Genomic DNA, 24143 nt, shown 5'->3' with positions numbered 1-24143 from the left:
CTCTTTTCTTCTCTCTGGAAATCGCCACTGATCTCCGCTGTTCAACGACTGCACGTTTCCATTATCCACGGGAAAACTCCCCTGACCAGCCAAGAGGTCAGGGATTAACTCATTTCGGTTATCCTTCGCATGTGGATTATACCCGACCAGACCGACATTTAGGAAGAATCTCCACGGTGACAAAGGGAAAATAACAACTAAAAACAAAATAAAAATGGGGACATCAAGCCGGACCGTTCCCAGACTCCACCAAGCCCATAACCTTGGAAGATAGACCGCTTCGATCGGCGGGGAGGATTTCGCGTTTCTCTTGGAAGCTCCTTTTTTTCCTTTTCTTTTCTCCCAGAGACTAAGTACTTAGCGCCAGCCAGTTGCCCCAATACAGGGCTAGCTCAAGCCAAAAAGTTCTCCTGAGAGATTAACGAGATTACAAGTGGGCTGGCCGTTTTAACTGCTCCACACACCATCTTCAATGGAAAAAGCAATGTCTTCGACCCCACTGATATTGCAGGTTCGGCATCTGCGCAAACCCCGAAAGAACCACCATGATCGCGTTAGGAAATCTCCGAGTGAATGTCGGATAGTACCGCCTAGGCAGAGCGCAAAGTGCATGATATATGATATATTGGTAGCATTTTCACGACGATCTCACTCTTCTACGGAAAACAGACCCGAGTCATGGATCTACGATGTATATTGCACACGCTAAATCCCTTGACAAACCCTTCTCAAATCTTTAATCCACACAAACATGAATAGGTGGAAGCCGAGAACCAACGGAGATTGGGTTAAGAGATTTGGGAGATTGCACTCCATCTACTCCATACTCAGCCACGCGAGGAAATGAGAAAAATGGCTTGGATTAATTAAGATCCGCCGGTGGATACACAGTGGATAGCGACAGTCCCTCGTGGTTTCCATTGCTCCATTTCCAGAATATCATATTAATTATAGCAACGAGGGTATGTTTATTACACTTACTTGTTGTGCGGATCTCGGGGGTTAACTGCCGTTCGGCCTGTGCTGGTGCTTGCGATGATATATACGTACACCATACGCGTGCAAAATTGATTTTTTTTGCAGGCCAAGACGGCTGGCTGAGAAGCAAAGATGCTGAATTTATACGGAGGTTTGCTGCCGTGTGGGGTGTTGTCAATTCTGGGCCCAGATAATGCTGCGTTTTCCTGTGTACATCCATCACGAAGTATCAAACATGTCTATTTTAAGCGGATCGCCATTTCTTCATGCCTTGTACGTACTCCGTATATCTCATTTGGCATACCAAATAGAGACTGGCGCAATACAACATTGTGTGCTGGAAAGCACTCGACATCTCGGCGATCTTTCGGGGGCAGTTTTTGAGTCTTTCATACAAATGTGCATATCAACACGGCAGATCTTGTGCGCGGAATCAATAGCTTACTTGTTTAGTGGTTCTTCGAAAGAATTGATGTACGTCGGGCGTATGCTTGTTGTAGTCCACATCATTTCCAGACGAGGCAAATAAAGTCAAAGGTTATACATAGAAAAGTGTGCTTACATATAACATCCCTAATACCATGGTCCAAATAAATCAGATTATTAAAGTCTTACGTCGTGAAGAACAGAGGCTACATAAGCGGCCGACTATTCTTGTACTATAACTAGAGATACGTTGTACATGTAGGCTATAAATCATATGCACCGGAATCCTTCCGGTATCGATTTCGAAGTGGACTGTCTCGGCCACATCTCGGCGAAGGTTCAAACGGTTCTCTATTGGACAGAGTGGATGATGATCGTAATGGATTCCACTCCCTATCGCTGTCACGCAGAGTACTAGCAAGGATGTTAGAGGGACCAAAAGCTTCAAATAAGCGAAGTTGCTTGGCACATAGGCTATGCGGTATATTCTATGTGAAATTTCGGCCTCAGGTGATATATTGGTAGATCTCTCAATTTTAAGAATGAGCTTTGTGCTAAATGAATGTACTTTTAATAATCCCTGACTTGTAACATCAGGGATTATTCCAAATCCATAGTAACATATAGCCGAATAGGGGAGAACAGGTTCTATATAAGCGCACCAATCATTTCCCAGTCCAAATTCAAAGCTATCAAGGGCCCAGTAGATATGGCTGTACATGCTAAGCTGCAGGTATGGCCCATTAGAGTCTTTGACAGGTGGGTTATGCACCCAAGACATTTGACGTATGCATTAGCAACAAAGCCTAGCCCATTTACATATTAATTTGTCCACCTGGACGAATAGGAATACTCCAGTGACATCTAATAAAGTTTTTTTTGAATCTGAGCTACCACACGTCAAATAGGAGGTTTTCCGATGATTGGAGGATTTTGAATCTGACAGCTGCGAGGTTCCGTCTGAAGAGGACGCTGTGGCTTTCATTTCGTACTTGTTATTTATCATTTTCCATGATGAACATTGGAATTCCACATAGTTTTATTATATTTTTTTTCCTCCTGTTTCTTCCAGAACCCAAAAAACAGACAAAAGTACGGAAAACCTTCCCGCTTTGATCTCAAATGTCCTACGCCATCGTATCCACCCGGTCCCTGTTTCCATGTTCCCATGTAATTTTATGGGAGTTTCGGAATAGAAGCCAAAAGAAAGAACTGGTTCGCCCTGAGTGGTCCCAGTACCATGGTAATTTTGGGAGCGGAGCCATGATTCCAAGGTTTTTCGGTTTTTTTCCCGTTCATTTCCCTCCCAATCGACCAATAGATTGTCTGAATACTATTTTTGGCGCTTCAACAGGAAGGTGACTGGATGAACCAGTGGAAAACCCCCCAAACTGAACCAAATGCCATCGAAAAGCATAACCGAAGGATCGGCAATCGTCAAATATACCAAAACACATGGGCTGGGTCCCCGCAGATCCATATTATACCCAGTTGAAAGGGTCACTGACGTGAAAACGGTGGTCCACGGCTGATCTGACAGGTTCTGACAGGGTCTGGTAGGGTCTTCACGGTGGAGAGAGGTGGGCCAAAGAAAACATGAATCCACCTTAATAATTCCCTATGAACACCGTAATTTGAATCCCCTACCATCTCTTCAGGTCTTTGACTCTAAGCCGGGCTTGTACCTAAACCCAACGTAGTCAAGGCGCCGGGGTTCTGGGCAGTCTAGCCAATGTGCTTACGCGCTTACTCCAGTTCTGGTTTGTTGGTGCGACTCGGGATTTGCAATACGGTTTTGTGGGAGTTAATAGCACATATATACTTTGTACTCCGTGCTTAAGTTCCACTTTCCCCCATTCTTGTTTTGAAGAAACTTCCGGATAAACTTCATGATCCACAAAGGAAATGTCAACCATGTGCCACCGAGGTCTCGCACCAATCAATTCGTCTCCTACTGGCCCCTCCACTACTGTCGATGCCAAATCCCGGGTTTGGCTCCCGGGTCTACTCCGTACTAGTTTATAATTTATAACAGATAAAGTTCCCGAGGTTGTATTCCGTACCTTTTCTACCTCGGGTCTTATTGGGCCAATGATAGGAGTCCTAGGCCCCAGGGTTGAGCGGCACAGGAGCCCGTCTCTTTAGGCTAGGTGCAGGCGGTAATGCAATGCAGCTTGCCGTATGGAGTACATTGCCGCGGGATGACTTGTAGTCGAAACTAAATCATAGGGTAAGACTGTCTTGTGCGGTGTGCGGAGTGCGGAGTATAGAGTGCATAGCATAGAGATGATGAGTATCATATCATATACTCCATAACCCGAGTCATGTTCTATGGCAAAGGCTTTAGTATTTATCAGACCTATGGTGCATGAATATGGAGGAATTTTTAGAATAATATTATTCATAAGGAAACAAGGAAGCATTTGGGTTTGGTATTATTCCCTCTTGTGCTTGTGCTTGGCCTTATACGTGAGATTTAGGGAGTCTACATACATATGTGAATATATATTACTTTATGCATTGCTGATCTCTCTCTCGCACCACCAAGATGATGGGTTTTGAAGCAGACTACATGTATATATAAACCTACCATTTTCTCTATCAAAATATCGATTCTCTACGATTTATTTCCAACTCCCCTGGCAAAGTCTTCATCCTCCAAACTGGAAATGTATAAACATAGTCATGTGACCACATATCCTCGGGTGGCCCGTGCGCAGAGCTTGGCCTGTCCCCACTTGAGCTTCCAGTCCAATACTTCCATAGTAAACACCATTCCTCTTCAATTTCCTCTCGGACCCAGCCTCACCTGGATTTTTCTAAACCATGTCTTCACTTCTGGCCCTGGCTGATATCCCCACTGTAGCGCGTCTGTACCGCGCGAAGCAGCTCCTTCCTGGGTCCCCAAAATTTCCGCCATCCCAACCTCTCAACAACACTATCTCTATCATCCGCAATGACATCACCAAGCTCCAAGTGGACTGCATTGTGAACGCCGCTAATGAGTCTCTCCTCGGAGGTGGTGGCGTGGACGGTGCAATCCACCGAGCTGCAGGCCCCAAGCTAGTTGAAGAATGCTACGATCTTGATGGATGTGAGACTGGCGACGCAAAGATCACTTCCGCCTACGATCTGCCTTGCAAGCGTGTGATCCACACAGTCGGCCCAATCTACAAACGGGAAGAGGACCCCGTCGCGCTCCTTCGATCCTGCTACCGACGCAGCCTGGAAGTGGCAGTCGAAAACGACATGAAGAGCATTGCCTTTTCCGCTATCAGCACCGGAGTCTACGGTTATCCCAGTCGATACGCCGCCGAAGATGCCCTCAAAGAAGTGCGAGAATTCCTCGTCGGACCTAATACCGGAAAGCTGGAGCGTGTCATCTTCTGCAACTTTGAGCAAAAGGATGTGAATGCCTATGGTGAATTCATTCCGTACGCTTGCCCTATTTCTCACACGGCTTGATCAAACACTGACAATGATTGTAGAGTGTATTTCCCTCCCACGCAGGAGGACTTGGCCGAGAGCAGCGACGCTTGAATCGCCATGCCAATAAGATGTTGGGCGCCTCACTTGGCATGCACAGTGGAGGCATCTACCAACATACCCCCGACACGACTCACGACCGCCATCACATGAATTCAACGAAACATAATCTTCCCCCTCTGTAATATCACGTTAGCTAAAAAGCGAATCTTGTGCCACCTTGAAATCACCCTCATAAGTCTTAGTGTTTCTTTCTCTATACTGGTAGTAGCACATAAGGCGAAGATGAGATATTGACCAGTTCGTATCCATAATTTGACAGTTGTTGTATCAGCAAGGGCGATTTTTATCGTTGAAATAGGTCTGTAAGCAGCTTCTTTTCTTCTTTGGACTATCTTCTACAAAGATCAGCCCACTCCCGACCTCGGGAGGCGTCCATAGGTGAAAGCAGCATGCAAACAATGCAAACACCCTATCAGATCGCGCATTTGATCATTATTCCAGCATGAGACCACTTCACTCCAATCCCAATGGCAAATCTCTCTCGATAATCAAAGCTACATAATGAAACTCGACTACTGAACTGAACACCCCATCTCCAACACAATCAATCGCCCCCGCAAATTCCCCGACCCCTCGACCTCCGCCTCCAACTCCAAAAAATGTCGAAACCACAACGGCCAAGAGGAATACCAACCCCCAATCCGCGGTTCCGAGTCCATGTCTACGAAGAGCCAAAGCCCCAAGCTGTAGAACCCATAACATATCAGGGCCCAACCCTCTCCAAACAAAGACGAACACCCTTCATCTCACATTTCCTCACAACCCTCCGCCAACGCATCTCCGCCCTCCCATACCCAGTCCGACGAGCATGCCGCACTCTCCGCTGGGTAGCACCTATGCTCCCGATCGCACTCTTCTTCCCAGAACACGTAATGCAAGTGATGTGGGTTCGCGGGCCGTCAATGACACCATACCTGAACGAGGAGTATGCGCAAACGCAAACAAAAAGTGACATAGTGATGGTCAACATGTGGCCGTGGGGATCTATACTGCCGTTCAAAAAGGAGCGGAAGCTGGAACGAGGGATGATTGTTACTTTCCGGTGGGTTTTTTCTATGCGCATTTTATTTTATCATATTTCATACCTTGTTTTTACGAAATCGAGTGCAACAACCAATACTAACAAAATATCTTCGATACATATAGCTCCCCTGCGAACCCGTCTCATATCGCTATTAAGCGCATCATCGGTTTACCCGGTGACCGGATCACGACTCGCGAGCCATGTCTGCGGCAAACGCAGATCGTCCCTTGGAATCATGTTTGGTTGGAGGGTGATGCGGAGGATCCGCGGAAGACGATGGATAGCAATACGTACGGGCCTGTCAGTCTCAGTTTGATTACTGGGCGGGTATTTGCGGTGCTGGGACCACGGATGCGATGGCTGAAGTGGACGGACTGGGAATCTGATAAGGGGGATTCTGCGTCGACGGATGATGCGGCTGTGGATTTGTATCGACAGAACGTACGGGATCGTGTTTTGAAAAATGCTGTTAAGCTCGACCAGCCCATTATGAATTGATCAGTTGATTATTGATGGGGTTTGGAGTATATCTTGGCCATTTGTATTTGTTGATAGAGCTGAATTTTCCCGTGTCTGATGATGTTCTAGACTGGGACTTGTACATATATTAGGAATGTATTCTGCATACCATTGTATTACTATTTTGGGTAACAAATGCTGTGCTATGCGTATGTGGGTGGAAGGAGTATTTTCCCGGGAACGAAAAAAAGTCAAAAGCAAAGTGGTATATACCAATAGAAGAGGAATTATGAATGGCCGAGAAATGTAGACAACGCAAGCAATGTAATCAGTAATTATAGAGAAACAAGCCGTATATCTTCACGTTTCTCTTCCTGGAGACGGTCGATTTCCGAGGAAATACTCATCACCCAACGGTCCTTTTCCACACGACTACGTGCTTTAAACACGATAGTGCGGCCATGCTTGCCCAGCGTGGACACATGGCGCAAGGATCGTTTGGCTTTGCCTTGCTCCCCTATTTCCTGGGCTCGGAAGTAGCTCTTACTCAAGGGCTGCCAGACCACGAAGGTGATAGCGGTGTCCTCATCGCGACTTGTGAAGGCATTTGAATCGAGGTACACCCGTGGCAGAGCATGAAGACCAGGGTTATTGCTGTCGAATGTCTGATTGGCATACAGCAAGTCGTTCTCGGTAATCAAACCAGAATAGATATAGCAATCTTCTAGTTCGATAGTGGCTTCAAGTTCTTGATGAATGTGTGGAATCTCAGTGCCGTTTCGCCTTCGCAGTGTGCTTCGGAAAATTAACAGCTTGCCTGCTGTGAGGATGACATGGCATTGGTAGAAAGTGGTGTGGCGACGGGGCTTGCGATAGAGGTGGCCGGACATCTGTTGATGTGGTTAGTAGGTTGTGCGTTTATTTGTCTGATGTCATGCTGCGATAACCCACCTTGATAGTCCGACAACCAGACAGCGAGCACATGTTGTGTAAGTGTGGAGATGCCTCAGCTTTCTTTACTTCCCACTTCTTCGCGAACTGCCCGATAACTGATTCCATAGCTTCGTCGATATCCAAAACCTTGAGATTGCGCTGCCGTACGGCCTGCAGTTCCGTGGCATCGTCTGTACAGCGAATGCGCCAATACTTCACAAGCGCATCGAGTCGTTTGATCCACTCATCCCGTGTGGCATCATCATATGTCTGGAGCCGAATGACAAGACCATTATCGAGAACCATTTCAAATGTCCTACCGTCATCGAACTCTCGCGTTGCTCCATCATCCTGTCGTGAGTCTCTGGGTTCCCGGTTGAAGTCCACAGAGGGACCTTCCCGGATGTTGGGGTCGGCAGGGCAGCTGCCACGATAGACATTGCGGACTTCTTTCACCCGACACATATCGATATATCCATCGGCCTGGCTGATATTGTGTACATTCCTCTGCACGTGCGCATAAGCCTCTTCATCGTGCCGTTTGACGAATTCCTGATTGCCGCTGGAGAGCCATGGAATCTCGCCACTTTCAAGTGGATAAGGATCGATATCCCAGGAGAGCGGCATTCGATCCAATATTTCACGGGCAGATGGTACACTTCCGTCTTCTGGGGGAGCACATTTCGGCGGTGGCGGGGGCAGTGCCTTGGCTGGCCGACAGAAAAATAGATAATGATCTTGGGTAAAGAAGTACAGCCGTTTGAAGAACATCTTGTTCATCCGCTGATGCACACCCTTCTGGGATGTGAGACGGACTAGAAATCCTTCGATCGGAGCAGGCTCCTCCTGTATGCTCTGATGCCTAATTGTAGTAGAGTAATGATGTCTTGGTCGTAACTCAAGCTCGTGAGATGATTGCATCGCGATGGTCCCATACATCTTTTCCTCGTTGACTCCAAATACCCATTCAAGTCGGTCGTACCGCTTCCAAGCAAGTCCCATCTTCTCGGTCTTGGACCAAGCTTTCAAGACCTCGGTCCACTCGGCACGGCCTTCGAGCATGTCTATGCATCCTCGGATGATGGTAGCGGCAGCAAATCTTTTATCGATTGCTTGCCGGTCCGCAACTGCTGTAGCGTGCTCGCTATCATAATTATCTGCTTTTAGTACTTCCTCGAGCTGGCTGAAGGGATTTTTGAAAATGAGGGAAACCCCCAGATCAGGGACGTGAATAGGGAGTGAGGTGGGACGCCGCCATCCAAGCACCTGGCGAATGAAAGTGAACCATTCAGCGGAGTGCGCCGCAGACTTTGGACGAAGGATAAATATTTTGGTTCCACGCTTGCGGGGATACCAAATAACTATGGTCTTGTCGAGGGGGGAATAGAAGTTAACATGGGTATTTTTGTGATTGAGCCGTACTTCGTAATAAGGAGGCGTTTTGCTGTTCGGACGTTGCACATCAGGAATTACACGAGTGCGGTACATCTGAATGGCAAATGGCGTATGCTCTACAGAGCTTTTGCGGCATACAACGAGGAACTCCCTCCATTTGTCCACGGTCCGTGTTTCCATGCGCAGGCTGTCGTTCTCGGTGTAATCAGCGGGAAGTGTGTCCTGCATAGTCTCCTCCACGCAGACCAGCATTTTCTCTGCCTTAACAATCTCTCCATCTTGCACTTTTCGTCGGCGCGGTCGATTGGCAGAGATAGTACCTTGGGTCTTTGCAATCTTAGAGCGCATCTTTTGTTGCCTGTGTCTGATGTTGTCATCCAGGTTGAATCTTGCCATCTTCCTAGTGAGTCTCCGTTGGACTTGGGCATCTTCGCCAGTATCATCTTCATCTTCTGGGTCGTGGTGTTGAAGCGTTGCTCGAGATACGCCAGATGCCTTGCTTTTCTGCTTCCCTTTGTCCTTGTAGTTGCTTCGAAGCAACTGTGTTGTTGAATCGGCCTCGCTTGGATTTGTGGATGCATTGTGGGTTAGAGGGCTGGGAGAAGAATGACCGGTCAAATTTGTGTGATGTGAGCCCTGGGACTTTGGTCGCAGCTCAGGCGATTCCAATCTGCTAGCTCGTATAGTGGCTATTGATTGTCCCATCTTTGAAGAGCTGGAGACCTCTTCTCTGGCGGTGACAAACGAAGACGAAGCAACATCATTGCCGTATATATCGTATTCCCCCCTTATTCTGGCTTTTGGGGTGCTGTCTGTATCCTCTCCGCTGTCCCCTCCGCTATCCCGCCCGTTATCTTCTCCGTTATCTTCCCCGCTATGTTCTATAGTCTCTGTGTCCTCTTCAGGTAAGGGATCGTCACCGCTGGCCACAGCTTCAGGGTGGGTTAGGGTCCTGAGTTCCCCCACGGGCTCTTCTGCAGTTTGATCTTGTGCCTCTGACTCGATACTATCATATTGCTCCTCGGCGGCCTCCGTGCTTGTGTTGGTGAGCGCCAGGGCGGCCTCCTCATCCAAATCCGGTGACGATGGGCCGGGCTGATCGCCATGTTCGCCGTAGTGGGTCGCAACGGGGCCCGCAGAGAACGAGACGGTCTGCGAGGTATAGTTTCTGACTTTTAGTCGAGACTTATACCAGGACTTGCGATGACCTTGGAGCCAGCCTTCCGGGATTGGACCGACGAAAAATCGCCGGTTCGTCATATGCAAATGGTTGGCAGAAGCATGACGCTGCCAAGGAACACTAGGTCAGTTCTATAACTCAACTCCCGAGAGACAGAGACATACCAGCTGCTGGTCTGTGTATGAGCCAGTCTGCAAGCTATGATAATGTTCATGGTACGACGAGCGTGGGCCGGTTTCTGGTTGCGGCCCATTGGCCTGGTTCGGTGGAGAGCTCATGACAATATACTATGTAGTAGCCTCGTGGACCAAAGGGGCATGCATAGAGGAGCAATCAAATTGCCTACGCGCGAACTTCAGGTAAAGTTCATAGCGCGATCGCCAATCTCGATGTAATACGATTCGATGACGTCGTTGCTATTTATGCAAATGCTGCAAACGATACAAAAAAGTTGTTGACACTTCACCGCGTTGGTACTGTTTACACTGTTTGCATCATCTCCACATCCCCTTGTGCCCCGCCATTGGCTTGCGTGGCAGCAGCGGTGAAGTTGACAGTATCCAACGGTCTCCTGATTAAGCTCTTTTCTCTTTCTCCCACTATCTATTTTCTACTTAAACTCTTCTACAAAAATGGCTGCTATCCCTGCTGACGGAACATGGTTTGATACCATGAACAAGTCCTTCGCCGATGTCCCTATCGGTGCGGAGGATGGCATCTCGACCACCGAGTTCCTCGAGGCCGCTGAGTCGCTGGTGACTCTCTTTGGTGCGTGTTGTTCCCCTGCATAGACTTGCCTCAATCTAATGCAGGAAACACTTAGACGTCCTCGGTTCTGCCGCTTTCACCCCGGTCAAGAATGACCTGCTCGGCAACATCAAGGTTCGTTCAATACATTATATCGCCGGTGTCAACAATTCTAACCCCACGTTCAGAAAGTCCGTGAGCGTCAACAGGCAGCTCCTGCGGAGTCTGAGACCCTGCAGGCCCTTGTCCTGAACGAATTGAATACCGGCAAGCACGTCGCCACTGAAGGTCTGGTCTGGCTGGTCCGGTATGTTTACATGTCTCAATTGTGATGGAAGAGGCCACCAATTGCAATGACATCTCTTCCATTTGCGCAAATCTGTATGAATCATTGACTAATCATTGTTCTTCTCAACAGAGGCCTCGACTTTACCGTCCAAGCCCTCCGTCACAACATCGACAACTCGTCCTCGGAACTCTCCGACTCCTTCCGCGGTGCCTACGGCAACACCCTCAAGCCTCACCACTCCTTCTTCATCAAGCCCATTTTCAGCGCTGCCATGTCTGCCACTCCATACCGCAAGGACTTCTATTCGAAGCTGGGTCAGGATCAGGCTAAGGTTGCTGCCGCAATGGCTAAGGAGGTCGCTGCTTTGGAGAAGGTGATCGCCATCCTGAAGACTTTCCAGGCTACCAAGCCTGCTCAGTGGAAGTAAGTTTGCCCTGGAGGCCTTACCACTTGATTGAGCATGTGCACTGTGCAACTTGATATGTAAATATTCGATTTGGCTTCATTCAAGCATGCGAGTTTGTATTATGTAGCGAATTCACTGTTTTGGTCGTCAAGGATTCTAGAGCGTGGCATATCTGGGGTAGAGATCCGAGCGTCGCAAACTTGGAAATGGGGCCCATCGATTTATAAGAAGTAGCTGTCACATGGAAGAAGGTAGAGAAATGACCAGCGGATCAGTTGGTCTATAAGTTTGAATAGGCAAGACAGCTCGCAACGTACGTCATAGTGAGCGTGAAGTCCTGACGAATTATACAGCGTATTCGCTTCGCTTATTCGCTTTTGTCCTATGTCTGGAAAGCAGGTACACCCGAGGCCAGTCTCACCACCCATTGACTTGGGCAGACTGGCAGAGCATCGTCTCAACCCCACTAGGTTCTCCCCCGAAATCCTGAGGTCAGTAGGAGACAACTCGGTACGGAACTAGTTTCACTTGGATCTGCCAAACTCTTCACCAAAATAGAAGAGCCCCATCTTACTGCGATACATGGTTGGAGGGAGTATAGCTTCCAAAGTTTGTCTCGGCACGCGCCTAAGAGTCGGGTTCGCTGGAGACCCATATTAGATTGTTAGATTGGCGGTTGGGGCTCTGGGAGTATAAGCTATTCCGGGGGTGCTCCCTATCTTGTCACGGTAAGACCAATATAATGAGTGAAGTACTTGTTGTAGCCTATCATCCAATAGTGTTTTTGTTGACACATAGTTAGAGAATGGTACGGAGTACAAGGACAGAAGATTGCCGGGTCGCTTGTGGATCCGCGGAATAGGTACCTACGTTGTACATATGTATTAGGTAATTTCCGACAACCCACAATACATATAGCGCAGATCGTACCTCGTCTGCCGAGGTCTCCGCTGATCGAATGCTTCGCCTCACATCTACAACATAGGGATTCCCCCTTAAGAGCCTAGAGACGATTTGCATAATCAGATCTCGAATCTCGATGCGGAGTATCGAAACGAAACCCCAGATCAGTTCAACTCCTCAGATGAGATCTAGGTCAAGTGCGCCCATATCACCAAATATTGCCAATATTTTCCGTGGCAATGCGCACCTCAGACCCCTAGACAAGGATCGCCTGCAATAGCCGCAACCGAGAATTTAGGCGAGCGTACTCCGTAACTGGGTTTGGGATAGACGGGAGTTTCCCCTGAAGACGAAGACATTGGTTGAAACCTTCCAAGGTTGGAAACTTCGAAGCGGATTATCAGCAACGGCTTCCCGTTATAGAATAGTCCCGGCACTAGCATCACGGTAGCATCGTGGTTGTATCACGGACTTGGATCTATTCAAGCCATCGACTCCACTGGTTAGACTTGATTCGCGGTAATAAGTGGAGTACATTGTTCGGCTGGTTTGGCTGGACCGAAGTCATGGAGACCAGAGGCCTGTGCGCTTTTCAAATATGTTCGGTACATTGTACTTTGCAGTAACGGGAGGCTTGAGCGGTGGCATCTGAAACCCATCCCGCGGTCGTACTGTATTCAGAACAATTGCCCCTGCAGGTGGCTTCCACATGGTTCGGTGGGATGTCTCTTCAAAGGTTTGATTCCGCCTCTGCATGGGAGAACCTTGGAACATTGGAAGCTATTGAAAATAGATTTCTTTGCTTTTTTCTTTTCCCTTTTTTTTTCCATTTTGAGTTCTCATCCCCCGCCCCCCACACGTGAAACCTTCAATGTTCCAACCTTGGAAGGTTAGAAACTCACCCTAACCCTTGGAACCCTACCCATGTGCCGAAAGGGCCCATTGTTCCAAGGTTTCAAGCAGCTGTCTAACCTCATCTTAACAAGCGTGGATATTTCCCGTGAGTTCGGGATCATTAGAGAATTTTGATCTCTGGTTCTGGTTATTTTATTTTTGTCTATTTTGCCTTTTCCGCCTTTTTTTTCTATGGAAAACAGCAAACACGAGACCACCACCGCATTGGCCCCCTCCCTCCTGGCCCGTTCTCGCCACAGATGCCCGTGATTGTAAAGCTTGATCTACGCGGCAGTGGGTTTTCTCTTATTGCAACTTTTTTCTCTCTCTGATATATCTTATTCTTGTTGCTCCTTTGGACATCCTTGCATACTTTATAGGGGAAATTACACGGGTCATGAATTGGTGACCATATATTCATTATCTGGGTCAATATGTTGCCCCTTGAAGGCCGCAGCCAGTCGATTTTCATCGTTACTACTGTCTTCCTCGGCATCTCATTTATTGCCGTATGTCTACGATGCTTCGTACGGATACGACTTGTCAAGGCCTTTGGCTGGGATGATGCCTTTATGGTATGCGCAATGGTATGAACGATAGGTTTTATGCGCAATGGAGGTCTAGGCTAATTGATTTGCAGTTGTTGAATATATTGTTCGCTCTATGCGGTATCACTGGCGCATTCTATGGACTCGGACAAAAATCCGATGATCTGGTGGAGAGGGGTACGTTGGAAACCGCAATGTTTGTATGTTGACCTTCGATTCCAACCTTGACTTACGAGATGAGAATCACATGCTAAAAAATTCCCAAAGTGGTGGTGGCTCGGTCAAACCAGCTATGTCTGGACCTGTGCCCTGGCCAAGATCTCCATTGCACTCGCCCTCCTCCGCTTGACGGTTTCCAAGCCACATAAACTCGTGTTATGTACTGTCATTGGAGTTACTTGTACTATTGGTATCGTCTTCTGGTTCATGTTGACACTGCAATGTCAACCGGTTGCGTTCTTTTGGCAACGAGTTCGCCTTTTGACGGACCCTCATGCCAATGTTTCTGGCACCTGCATGAACCTTGACCATATCATTAACATGGCCTATGTCTACAGTGTCACTGCTACAATCTGTGATCTTACCCTGGGTCTTTTGCCTATTGCCCTAGTGTGGAACTTGCAGATGAGGCTAAGGACCAAGGTTGCATTGGCGGGCATTCTGGGAATGGGATGCATGTATGTCTGCCCTTTGATACCCTGGAATAAGATTTAGTACTGACCTATTCGGATTTAGTGCGAGCGCAGCAGTCATCATTCGCATTCCCTTCTTGCACGACTACAAGGATGTTGACTTCCTATGTGAGTTTCTCTTCGTCTGATTTAGATACACTCGATAAAATCAACCGAGAGTTAAAAGCAGCAACAACTAACACCACTCAACCCCAACAGACGCAACCGCCAACATCTCAATCTGGTCCAATGTCGAAGCCAGCCTCGGAATTGCCGCAGGCAGTCTGGTAACCCTTCGACCCTTATTCCGCTGGTTCCGCGACCCCAGCTCGGGAGGAGGAAGCAAGAGCAAAACGAAGCGCACCGGCGGCAGCATCCCCCTCTCAAGCGTCAATGGAGTACGCTCCACTACGTCCAATCCACAATACTGGCGGCCAGACCTAGACCGGGAAGACCAACATACGGTGATTACGACGATTCAAACCTCGAATGAGTCCGCGACTAGCCGGACGAGTAGCCAAGAAGATCTGAATCCGACAAACGGCGGCACATTCTTTCAGGGGGTGAATGTCCAAAAATCGTTCTACGTTTCGGAAGATCACTCATCCTAAGTGGCTGGCCGGGTAATTAGATAGACTGTAATATATCTAAACTTTAATATTTTCTTCTTGCTCTTTGTTTAGAACAATACCACAATGTGTTTAGTACAGTGCCCCGCTCCGACCGGACCCCGGATTTCTCTCTCATTAGCACACCAGGATCCACGCGGCTCGTCATTACGCTACGCGTTAAGTAGCATGGATAAAAGCCGGCTAAAAGCCGGAATGCGCTATATTGCTTGTAGTAACAATCCCACCCCCTGTCTTGTTAGTGGTGTTTCATCCTACGATGGCAGTTGAAACAAGCTAGCCAGGCCCAGTGACGGTCTAGCTTATTGTTCTGTCCTCTTTGCCCAGCATTTCCCTTATCACGTAGAAGTCGTCATTGGGAATGGCAATAATTACGTCCTTCTTGGCATATCTCCCGTTGTTCTCCATTTAGATGTATCTGGCGAGGTGCAGCACGGTCTCTAATTTGAGAATCACCTTGGCTATCATATGTTGTCCAAGGCCTTAGACCAATATTGTACAGCATCGATGAACTCCCACGAGTTATGTTATTGAAATCGATTCTTCGAGGGCCGATAAGAGTGGTAGGCAGTCGCTTTAAGGAGCTACTAAGTCTTTCAGACAGTGAGCTGATTCACCCATAGACCCGTGCCCTAAGTCGGACATAATTAGGGTTGTTAACATCTAACACATCGGTCAACCTCAACAACTATATCAAAAGTTAGTATATTCTAGCTACAACCCAAATGAGGGAGAAAATATCTAAAAACAGAGACATCTAAAAAGACTACAAGGCCGCATAAACGGCCCGATTGTGTATGCGCATTCCAACCCGTGGACATTTGAAGGTTAGATTGGATTTCGCCTCGTCAAGTCCACGTCCTTCTCTCTCTCTTCTCCTCTGAATTGCGCTTGGCTTCGACAAATTAGCTTTCCATCAACTCCGCTACAACTCGACACCTTTCAAATCCACTCACTTTTCTCGTCGCGATGTTCCGCCCTTGTGGCTTTGACTACCTCCCTGTACCAATGTCATCAACCCTCGACGCATTCGGAGACGAGACATACGCCTGCGAGGGGTTATCCAAGGTACCTAGCAGGTTTAACTGGTATCTCGATAGCACCGATTGGATCTGGTAATCAACGTGTCTACGACGTTACTGAACGCCAATGCGGCTGTCTTGGAATTGTTCATTAAAAGAATCCCTAATACCGTAAGCATTACGATGGGTGATTTCGATGCGAATACGCGCTTGCATTAGTTCGGAGTAGGCTCGCTCGTTGCGATAGAGCTGTGCGATTAGTTTACCGAAGAGCTTTGGGCTACAATAAGAGCACTCTACGGGGATCATGCTAAGATTCGCTGAGATTATAATGGAATTGCCATTATAGTCTCCCAATCCGATTCATATAGTATAATAGTATAATAAACATATATATGTCTGTGTGGAAATACGGTCTAAGAGATAGGCTGAGGTTGCAAGGTGGCTAATAGAGACGTGGTCCTTCAGGATTGAGGTGTTAAGAATTTATCCAAGATCATCTCGAAAGCTCTCAGTTTGCGGCGTATGGATTTTGGAGAGCTCGGATCTATCCCCAGGTGCATCGCAATACCTCGCAGTTTACAGTATTAGTCGACGGTAGGAAATTTCTTGAAAAAAACTGAACGCCGTTGTAGGTGAGCTGATTATGCCTAGACTTTTTATCGATCAGCCGTAGGTAAATAGGGCCTCAGGTTAGCGCCCGCCATGATATAGTAATCTGTCAACACCGCAATGAATGGCAAGCCAAATGCCCATAGGATAACCGAGTCGCCCATGGGGCAATGACCTGGGTAAATATCGCCGTTGGAGCCGAAGTCGTGTGGTCATCTAGCGTATATTTGGCGGCTAAGCGTCATGTTGTGCACGATGACCAAGAGAACGAGCGGGTTAGATAGGTGGACGTTAGATGGTGGTGTTCGTCGTATTTGATTATGTCGTAGTGGTCAATGGCATTTTGCGCAATTGCTTAAAGATTATTCACCTCTTCGGTGAGAGGGACAGGTGCATTGAACCTTGTTTGAGCCACCTGTTCCTAAGCTCTCGTAGGTGGTTGACCATGACAGCTCCATTGTGCTAAATTTTGAAAGCAGAGCGTCTGATTCTCCTGTCTTGCCCTTCGCTTTGAAATTCTTCGTGGATAATGTAAACAGGGATACCATTAGCTTTCAGCATATAGTCTTATCGATCTATAATCCATGGCGTAGTCTTGTTGGTCATAGAACCTGCCTGGCTCGCCGGGGTACATACATAACAGACACTGTTTCATAGATACCTGGGAAGTGGCTGGGTTCGCTCCCTGGGTACCAGAGTCCTGTCGGCGAGTAGAAAGTTGCCTAGGAGCTGGCCGGTGAATGCCATACTTCGCATGACCCCCTAGGGGTCTGGAACTGCCTCAAAAAGATTGTATCCTTGTGCGTACTCATGAACCCATACTCGCAGCCCAGACTTTGCATGTCACGAAGCGGCTGCGCTACCTTGCGCCTCTGGTCCTTTAGGTCCCATCCGGCCTTTATTAGGTGATGACCAGGTACCCCAAGGGTCTTTTAGTTCGCCCGCAGGTTTGATACTCGTGTTATTTCCAGCATTTTGCAAGCCCACTCATCTGGGGCTTTGTCGTAAAGGGTTACTTGAGGACATAAAGTCCCTCCGAATCGTTTAGGGTCATTGATCTTGGTGGCTTGGGCATATGCCTAGGAATAATTAGCTCATTATGATCGGTATGCATGGATGACCGTGTGACCTTAGTGGTATCATCATAACTGAGCTTCCTCGGTGAGACCAGGTTGCCAACCACCGTGCCATGAAGGCAGTTCACAAAAGTTGTCCACCTTCTTATCGGTGGAGAGGGGAGTTGATGAGAGGAAAGGATGACGAGAGGGGAAGAAAACACAGGGTGATATATTAGTCCAGGAAAGTGCGGGTAGGCTGGAAGAATATATTGATGCCAGGTACTTTCCTTGCGAGAAATTGAAGGAATCAAGACTTTCCGCTACACGTTAAATAGTATCAGAACTACCTATATAATGTATGTATGTAGTAACTATACAAACCCACATGATATGCAGACATACATACTTTTCAACGGGCCTGCAGGACGCTAAGACCGCGACCATACACGTCTATATTGCACTAAACCACGGGATCCCTTGTTTCCGTTCATCAGACACTTTATGGCTCCTCTTTACAACAGCCCAGCCGGGCTAGCTCAATCGGTAGAGCGTAAGACTCTTAATCTTAAGGCTGCGGGTTCGACCCCCGCGTTCGGCTATTCCTAAAAACCAAACCTGAGATTTCTTTTTTACTTCTTTGATATTTTTATTTTTTGGATTTGTTTAATGATTGAATATATTCATTGTCCCGAGGGACATATTTTTGTGTACACAATGCTCTCTCCCGAGGTTACTTCGACACCACCTTATAACGTAAATCATCACGGAGTTAGGGCTAGTATCTAACTTCCGTGTCATCAATGTAAATGGATGACCTTCACAGCAAGCATTAACCCCGAAAGCCTTCTCAAAGACCGAATAGTGATACTGGGCAAGAGACATATATATATTGCATTGTATATTGCACTCCTATACCTCCTTTTTCTTTCTATACTCACCCAAAGACTAATCTCTCTTTGAATCGTTCTTACTATTTCCACCATGAGCTCCGTTCAGAAAGTCGATTTCCTCAGCAAGGGAATCAAGATCGTTGGTGACTTATTCCTCCCTACTGGGTATTCACCTAATACCAAGTACCCGGCAGTCATCATCGCCCATCCTATGACTGGAGTGAAAGAGCAAGCTCCGCATGTTTATTCTAAAGTCTTGAGCGCTGCTGGGTTCATCTGCCTTGCCTTTGATGCCGCATACCAAGGCGAAAGCGAGGGCCAGCCAAGGTATCTCGAGGACCCAGCCCAACGAGCCGAGGATGTCAGGGCTGGTGTTACCTATCTTTCTCTGCGCAAAGATGTCGACCCAGAACGAATTGGAGCTCTCGGTGTCTGTGCCTCGGGTGGCTATGTGCCATTCGCTGCGCAAACCGATCAACGAATCAAGGCCGTTGCAACCGTCAGTGGCGTTTGTACTGGCCGAATGACAAGAGAAGGCCTTGTGGCAGGAATGGGAAGTCCAGAGATGCTGCAGGGGTCGATCAAGGCTGCAAACGAGGCACGAATTGCCGAGGCAAACGGACGGCAGGTTCCAGTTAACCCCTCCCTGCCTCCCACCGTTCAAGATGTACCCGCAGAATACCCGCCCATCGTCAAAGAATTGACAGAATACTACAAAACGCCACGAGGTCAGCACGAACATGCACCTGGTCTGTTTGCAACCAGAAGTGCGGATCTTTTGGCGAACTTTGACGCCTACGCTTTCAACCACTTGATTTCACCTCGTCCTCTTTTGATGATTGCTGGGACCAAAGCTGCTACGAAGTTCTACAGCGAGGATGCCATCAAAGCGGCCAAGGAGCCAAAGGAGCTTTTCATCATCGAAGGACGGGACCATACTGCTTTGTACGACAACGCGACTGAGTCGGGTCCTAAGCTGGTGGATTATTTCAGGAGGAACCTCTGAGCCAATTGACAATTGCTTGCATACCGGAGTTAAGACAACAGGGATGTCATCTCATCCACTACTCGGGTCCCGCGGCCCCCGACCCGTCAGCACGCAGGTGCTTACCTCCAGGGCTAGTGAGCGAGTTTAATGATAGGTTGAGGGCCAGGTTGTATATATTATGCAAGTATGGAAATATGATCGAAGTTTGAATAGGAGCTTAACATCACAATTTTGTAGAAATTTAATGGTAGAGAGTGGGTAGGAATAACCTCAATTTCCAATGAGAGGATGGAACAATGATCTTTAGTTCCTTGTCCCCATGAAGGTACTATGTAAATATAAATGGCTTCATGGCAGTGGTACTACACAGGCAGTTATCTCTTCCATCCACATATCAATTGACCATATCAATTGAACTACACGGCTCGGGATCCCTCCTTGATTACCCTTCAATCTTCACCATGGCAGGTTTTTGACGCTTTGCCAAAGCTGCAGCCAAAGCTGCAGGAAGAACGGCACTTTTTGTTGTGCGTGTGCCTGTGTGTACGGCTGTGGTGGCGTCTTTGGTGGCGTATGGGTATGTGTTATACTTTGTAGGAAATGTTTGCTACATTGTCTTTTTGTGTGTTTGTTGAAAGTACGAGAAAGATCCACGGCTCCTGCGTATAGGCTTGTTTGTGGAGTGGATAGATGATCTCTATAGTGGATATATAAACAAGTTCAAAACCATCTAAAATACGAAAGAATAGTCGAAATATATAAATAGTAAAGCCATTGATTGTATATATCCTGGAAAGAACCAACGCCCGATGCTATGCACATATCATCGTAAAGAAAAGTGCTCGAACGCCAGAACATTAAGATTAAAACAAAAGGTGCAAGCGAGAGTAAAGGGTGGGTAACCAAAAGACGTAAAGAAGATGTGCAGGGAGCGTGTGTGAACGAAAACAAATACCAATTAAAACTCAAGTCAAGTACCTGGCTGCATATTCCCTGTATAAACACCTTCAAAATCGAGATTTGCAAGCATGCCACTAACGCGATCGATCTCACGGCTCAGGTCCTCGACGTTCATCGCTAGGCTGCTCACTTCATCGAATTTGCGCCGTCTGTTGGCATCGGCGATCATCTCGGACACAAAGAACTTCTGCTCTTCTAGCACGATCAGCCGGTCTCGAAGAGACTTTTCTTCTGCTTCCAGAGCTGAGACAGCACTGCTGGTATCGCTAGATAAGCTAGTATTGCTACCGCTAGCGGCAACGCTGTTATACTTAATGGATGCAAGAGCTGACTCTGGTGGCCGGAGACCTGTCGTGGAGCCATTGACCAGAGTACTCGGGGAGCTTGTCCGGCTTGGTATTCTCTCTGACGCGGGGGTTGTATGCTTGAGGATTTTGGGGAGGGATTTCAAAGGCAACATATGGAGGTGAAGGAAGTTACTAGCTTGTTGATATATAGCCTTCTGCAGCTTTTGTTGTGTGGGGGACTGGGTCGGCATGTCACGGATACGTCGAGCCGCAACATCATACTGCGCAAAAGAATCAATCAGTCGCTTGCGCACCTTGGATGCATCTGCAATTTGGGCCGATGATGGAGGTCGCCTCGGATCCCTGGTACAATGCTGTTAGTGACTGACTGGAACACCGGAAACGAAAACATACTGTAAAGCTGTCAACAGCTTTTGGAATCTAGGTAGATGAAGGCGGATGCCCCTCTCAAACTGGGTCAAGTTTTCATAGGCCCTGATCTCTGGTGGCTTTCGCGTCGTGTCTGCTTTGAAGTCGCGCCGATCAAACAGCGTCGCTTTACATTCTTTGCACAGCCTCACATCAATGTTGACAAGGTTATCGCCATTGGTCTTCTCAGAGGTCGCTGTCGAGCCTGTTAGAAAAATTAGACCAAAGTCACGAGGGAAGGTCATTTCGGAACTCACCAGGCGAAATGCTCAGCCCAACCTCACTAGAGCACTCGGTACTAGGATCACCGCAGACGACTCGTCCACAAGTTCTGCAGTGGTGCCTGCGAAATGTATAGCCCGAAAAGTCCTGTTGGCAAAATGGACATCGTGAAACACTGGCATCATCTTGCCAGCTGACAATCGTTTGCTCTATTTCCTTCCGTTGATCATTCTGCCACGCAAGAGACCAAAGCTTGGTTGCACTCGGGTGTATTTGATCTGGTGGTAGACTAGCCAACAGCTGGGTGAGACGGGTCAATCGTTTCTCGAGTCGGGAAATCTCCAAAAATTCCTTATCGACAGTCTGTTTTCTTATTGACTTGAATGCATCCATTTGGTTTCTCGCGGCTCCTGTTGCTTGTTTAGCTTGGTTCAGAACTGGAAATCCGATGTTCTCACCATTATGATCATTGTACCCTTCCCTTGACTTGTAGCAGGTTTCGCATACTCGAGCCCATATTCCTCGCACCGGTTCATGATGTGCCGCCCGCGAGAGCTTCATTTGGTACATCGTGTGTTCTTCGCAAAACAGTTTCCCGCAACTTCGACAGTTCACGCAGCCGTTGGTGGCATTCAACCGTTTCCCACATGATGGTTCTAGACACTCGTCGTACATGGAACTTGTTTGCCAATGGTCTTTTGTTATAAGATCCTCGGGGTCTAGTATTTTCGGAGGTTCGGGGATGCCCGGATGGGGGGCTAGTGGGCGGCTGGGGAGAGGAGCGCCCTGGTTCTCGTTTGATTCGAACACATCCAAGCCTTTCAACTTCTGGTTTAGGACCGCTAAAGGCTGGAACTTCCTTGCCTTTTCCATTTGGACCTTGAACCAATCTTTGACTTCATCTTGGTGGCTATCTTCCAGGTTCTGATGGATGTCGTCGAGATGTCTGCGTCAAATCGTTAATCATACGTTAAGGTGGCCGAGAGGTGGAACGATAGATCGGTACCTATTTAGTTGCAGCAAAGTCATCTAGACACAAGTCAGTATCGTCTTACTTGTCCTTTAAGAAACAAACAGGGGAACAAGCATACCATCTGTTCGCTGCAGATCGGACAGGAGAGCTGAGCCCCCGGAGCCGCCGGGGCGGCGGATATCGAAGTGTCGCCATTATCTATTGAAATGCGTGAAGTGAGATCCTGAGTTTCTGTCGAGAGCTGTGATGCGGTCTGTGAATTAAGGGAAACGCTGCTGGCGGTCGGCGAGAGCACCCGCTTCGGCTGCGGGGACGGAGCTGATGCGAGAGCGCTTGGGTTGCCCAGAACACGACCTCCACCCAGCGTCCTCCGCGACATGATCACGGGGGCATGAGAAGCTGGAGTAGAAGCTGTTTCAGCACAACATCCGTTGGCTGTACAGGATAAAGCTTGGAGTTGACCAGAGGGAAGTGCCAGGTATGATGTGGAGTCTGCCTTGCATGTGGCTCCTGAGGCATCTTTGCCAAGAGTTCCTCAATGTACGGAGGATATTCAACAACTAACTAGTTAGTTATAACTAGTTATTCATTATATTCATTATGTTCATAGATTTGGAGGAAATGTTTACATTTTCATTGATTCGATTTATTTTACACGTATTATATGGAATCAGCCTATCATATATTACTTTTTACACTGCCTTTGCACCCATGCCAAAGCTAAGCTTATATAGTATCGTTGCCCAGTTAGTATATGCCATGGTAACACATCATACAACATACATACGAACAAAGAAAAGTGTTTGAGATTTGCCCAATTTGTTTCATTCTGATTGTCTGATTTGAATTGAAGCCATACCTTCGCCGACAATGAAACCAGACTAGTTAAACCAAGCAGAAACGACAGACTGAAACGATATAGACTGAAAAGAGACTTGAAACGACAGTGAATGACAGAAACAGACTGACAGAAACAGACTGACAGAAACAGACTGACAGAAACAGACTGACAGAAACATGCGCTCAGAAACAGACGCACAGAAACGATAGCTATATAGTCGCTAAAACAGACAACAAACAAATTAGGCATTTTTTTTTTGGTTTTTTCTGAACATTTTTCATATTTTTTTCGCCTTTTTCATCTGTTTTCGCGTTTGTTCGGTGCTTCATAACAGGTTCGTGGTCTCATGCCAATTTATATACAAGCCTGGGTCTAAACCCAACGCGAATTCACCAAATCCTAAGCACCCTTACCGCTCATAGTCACGGTGGTAGCTGGTACCAGTGTTTGGGTTGTCATATTCCTTGTGGACGCGAGTAGATCCATCATCAAATCGGTCAACATCGCGGTGTCGATAGGTACCACTGCTGTTCACTCGCTCGCGGTGGTGTCGGTGACCGGTAGGGGTGCTGTAATCAAGATGCTGGTCGTAGGCACCGGTCGCGGGGTCGTATGTTGTGGTACCGCGGCCGGTGTCGGTGTCGTAAGTCGTAGCAGTTGTGTTTGAACCGTAGCCCACTCCGCCTGCGCCATAGTCCCTTGTACCGTAGGTGTTGTAGCCCGTAGGGCTGTAGGTTGATCCTGCGGTGTTGTAGGTGTCGTAGGCCGTAGACCAGGTGTCTCCGTAGTTGGTCATCTTGATGATATGTTCAAGAAAGTGTGAGAGCAAT

General features: G+C 47.7%; 8 protein-coding genes across 8 annotated transcripts; 5 read left to right on the top strand and 3 right to left on the bottom strand.

The window, feature by feature from the left end:
* Positions 1-4230: 4230 nt before the first annotated feature.
* On the top strand, positions 4231-4944 carry N7471_003453 (macro domain-containing protein; the record flags this gene model as incomplete). Its single annotated transcript, XM_057276173.1, has 2 exons — positions 4231-4838; positions 4893-4944. The coding sequence occupies 2 exons, from the start codon at positions 4231-4233 to the stop codon at positions 4942-4944; spliced, it is 660 nt and encodes a 219-aa protein (XP_057140811.1).
* A 608-nt stretch (positions 4945-5552) lies between these two features.
* Positions 5553-6475, top strand: N7471_003452 (putative mitochondrial inner membrane protease subunit Imp2; the record flags this gene model as incomplete). Its single annotated transcript, XM_057276172.1, has 2 exons — positions 5553-5995; positions 6100-6475. 2 exons carry the CDS (start codon positions 5553-5555, stop codon positions 6473-6475), a joined length of 819 nt encoding a protein of 272 aa, XP_057140810.1.
* A 296-nt stretch (positions 6476-6771) lies between these two features.
* N7471_003451 (sporulation-specific 71 family protein) lies at positions 6772-10222 on the bottom strand (the record flags this gene model as incomplete). The annotated part of the gene is made up of 3 exons (XM_057276171.1): positions 6772-7326; positions 7388-10051; positions 10109-10222. 3 exons carry the CDS (start codon positions 10220-10222, stop codon positions 6772-6774), a joined length of 3333 nt encoding a protein of 1110 aa, XP_057140809.1.
* A 221-nt stretch (positions 10223-10443) lies between these two features.
* N7471_003450 (GLTP domain-containing protein) lies at positions 10444-11691 on the top strand. The gene is made up of 4 exons (XM_057276170.1): positions 10444-10712; positions 10768-10826; positions 10880-10998; positions 11110-11691. The coding sequence occupies exons 1-4, from the start codon at positions 10577-10579 to the stop codon at positions 11405-11407; spliced, it is 612 nt and encodes a 203-aa protein (XP_057140808.1). The 5' UTR covers positions 10444-10576; the 3' UTR covers positions 11408-11691.
* A 1926-nt stretch (positions 11692-13617) lies between these two features.
* On the top strand, positions 13618-15013 carry N7471_003449 (uncharacterized protein; the record flags this gene model as incomplete). Its single annotated transcript, XM_057276169.1, has 5 exons — positions 13618-13770; positions 13824-13931; positions 13999-14408; positions 14467-14531; positions 14622-15013. The coding sequence occupies 5 exons, from the start codon at positions 13618-13620 to the stop codon at positions 15011-15013; spliced, it is 1128 nt and encodes a 375-aa protein (XP_057140807.1).
* A 3691-nt stretch (positions 15014-18704) lies between these two features.
* On the top strand, positions 18705-19619 carry N7471_003448 (alpha/beta hydrolase; the record flags this gene model as incomplete). Its single annotated transcript, XM_057276168.1, has 1 exon — positions 18705-19619. The coding sequence occupies one exon, from the start codon at positions 18705-18707 to the stop codon at positions 19617-19619; it is 915 nt and encodes a 304-aa protein (XP_057140806.1).
* A 952-nt stretch (positions 19620-20571) lies between these two features.
* N7471_003447 (uncharacterized protein) lies at positions 20572-22851 on the bottom strand (the record flags this gene model as incomplete). Its single annotated transcript, XM_057276167.1, has 6 exons — positions 20572-21211; positions 21263-21482; positions 21535-21909; positions 21958-22445; positions 22506-22528; positions 22591-22851. 6 exons carry the CDS (start codon positions 22849-22851, stop codon positions 20572-20574), a joined length of 2007 nt encoding a protein of 668 aa, XP_057140805.1.
* An 871-nt stretch (positions 22852-23722) lies between these two features.
* On the bottom strand, positions 23723-24109 carry N7471_003446 (uncharacterized protein; the record flags this gene model as incomplete). The annotated part of the gene is made up of 1 exon (XM_057276166.1): positions 23723-24109. One exon carries the CDS (start codon positions 24107-24109, stop codon positions 23723-23725), a length of 387 nt encoding a protein of 128 aa, XP_057140804.1.
* Positions 24110-24143: the final 34 nt, after the last annotated feature.

The sequence above is a fragment of the Penicillium samsonianum genome (genome assembly GCF_028829775.1).
Source record: "Penicillium samsonianum strain IBT 33392 chromosome Unknown utg000002l_segment0_segment0, whole genome shotgun sequence".
Lineage (NCBI taxonomy): Eukaryota > Fungi > Ascomycota > Eurotiomycetes > Eurotiales > Aspergillaceae > Penicillium > Penicillium samsonianum.
The sequence above is the reverse complement of the archived record's forward strand: the minus strand, read 5'-3'. Positions and strand labels throughout refer to the sequence as shown.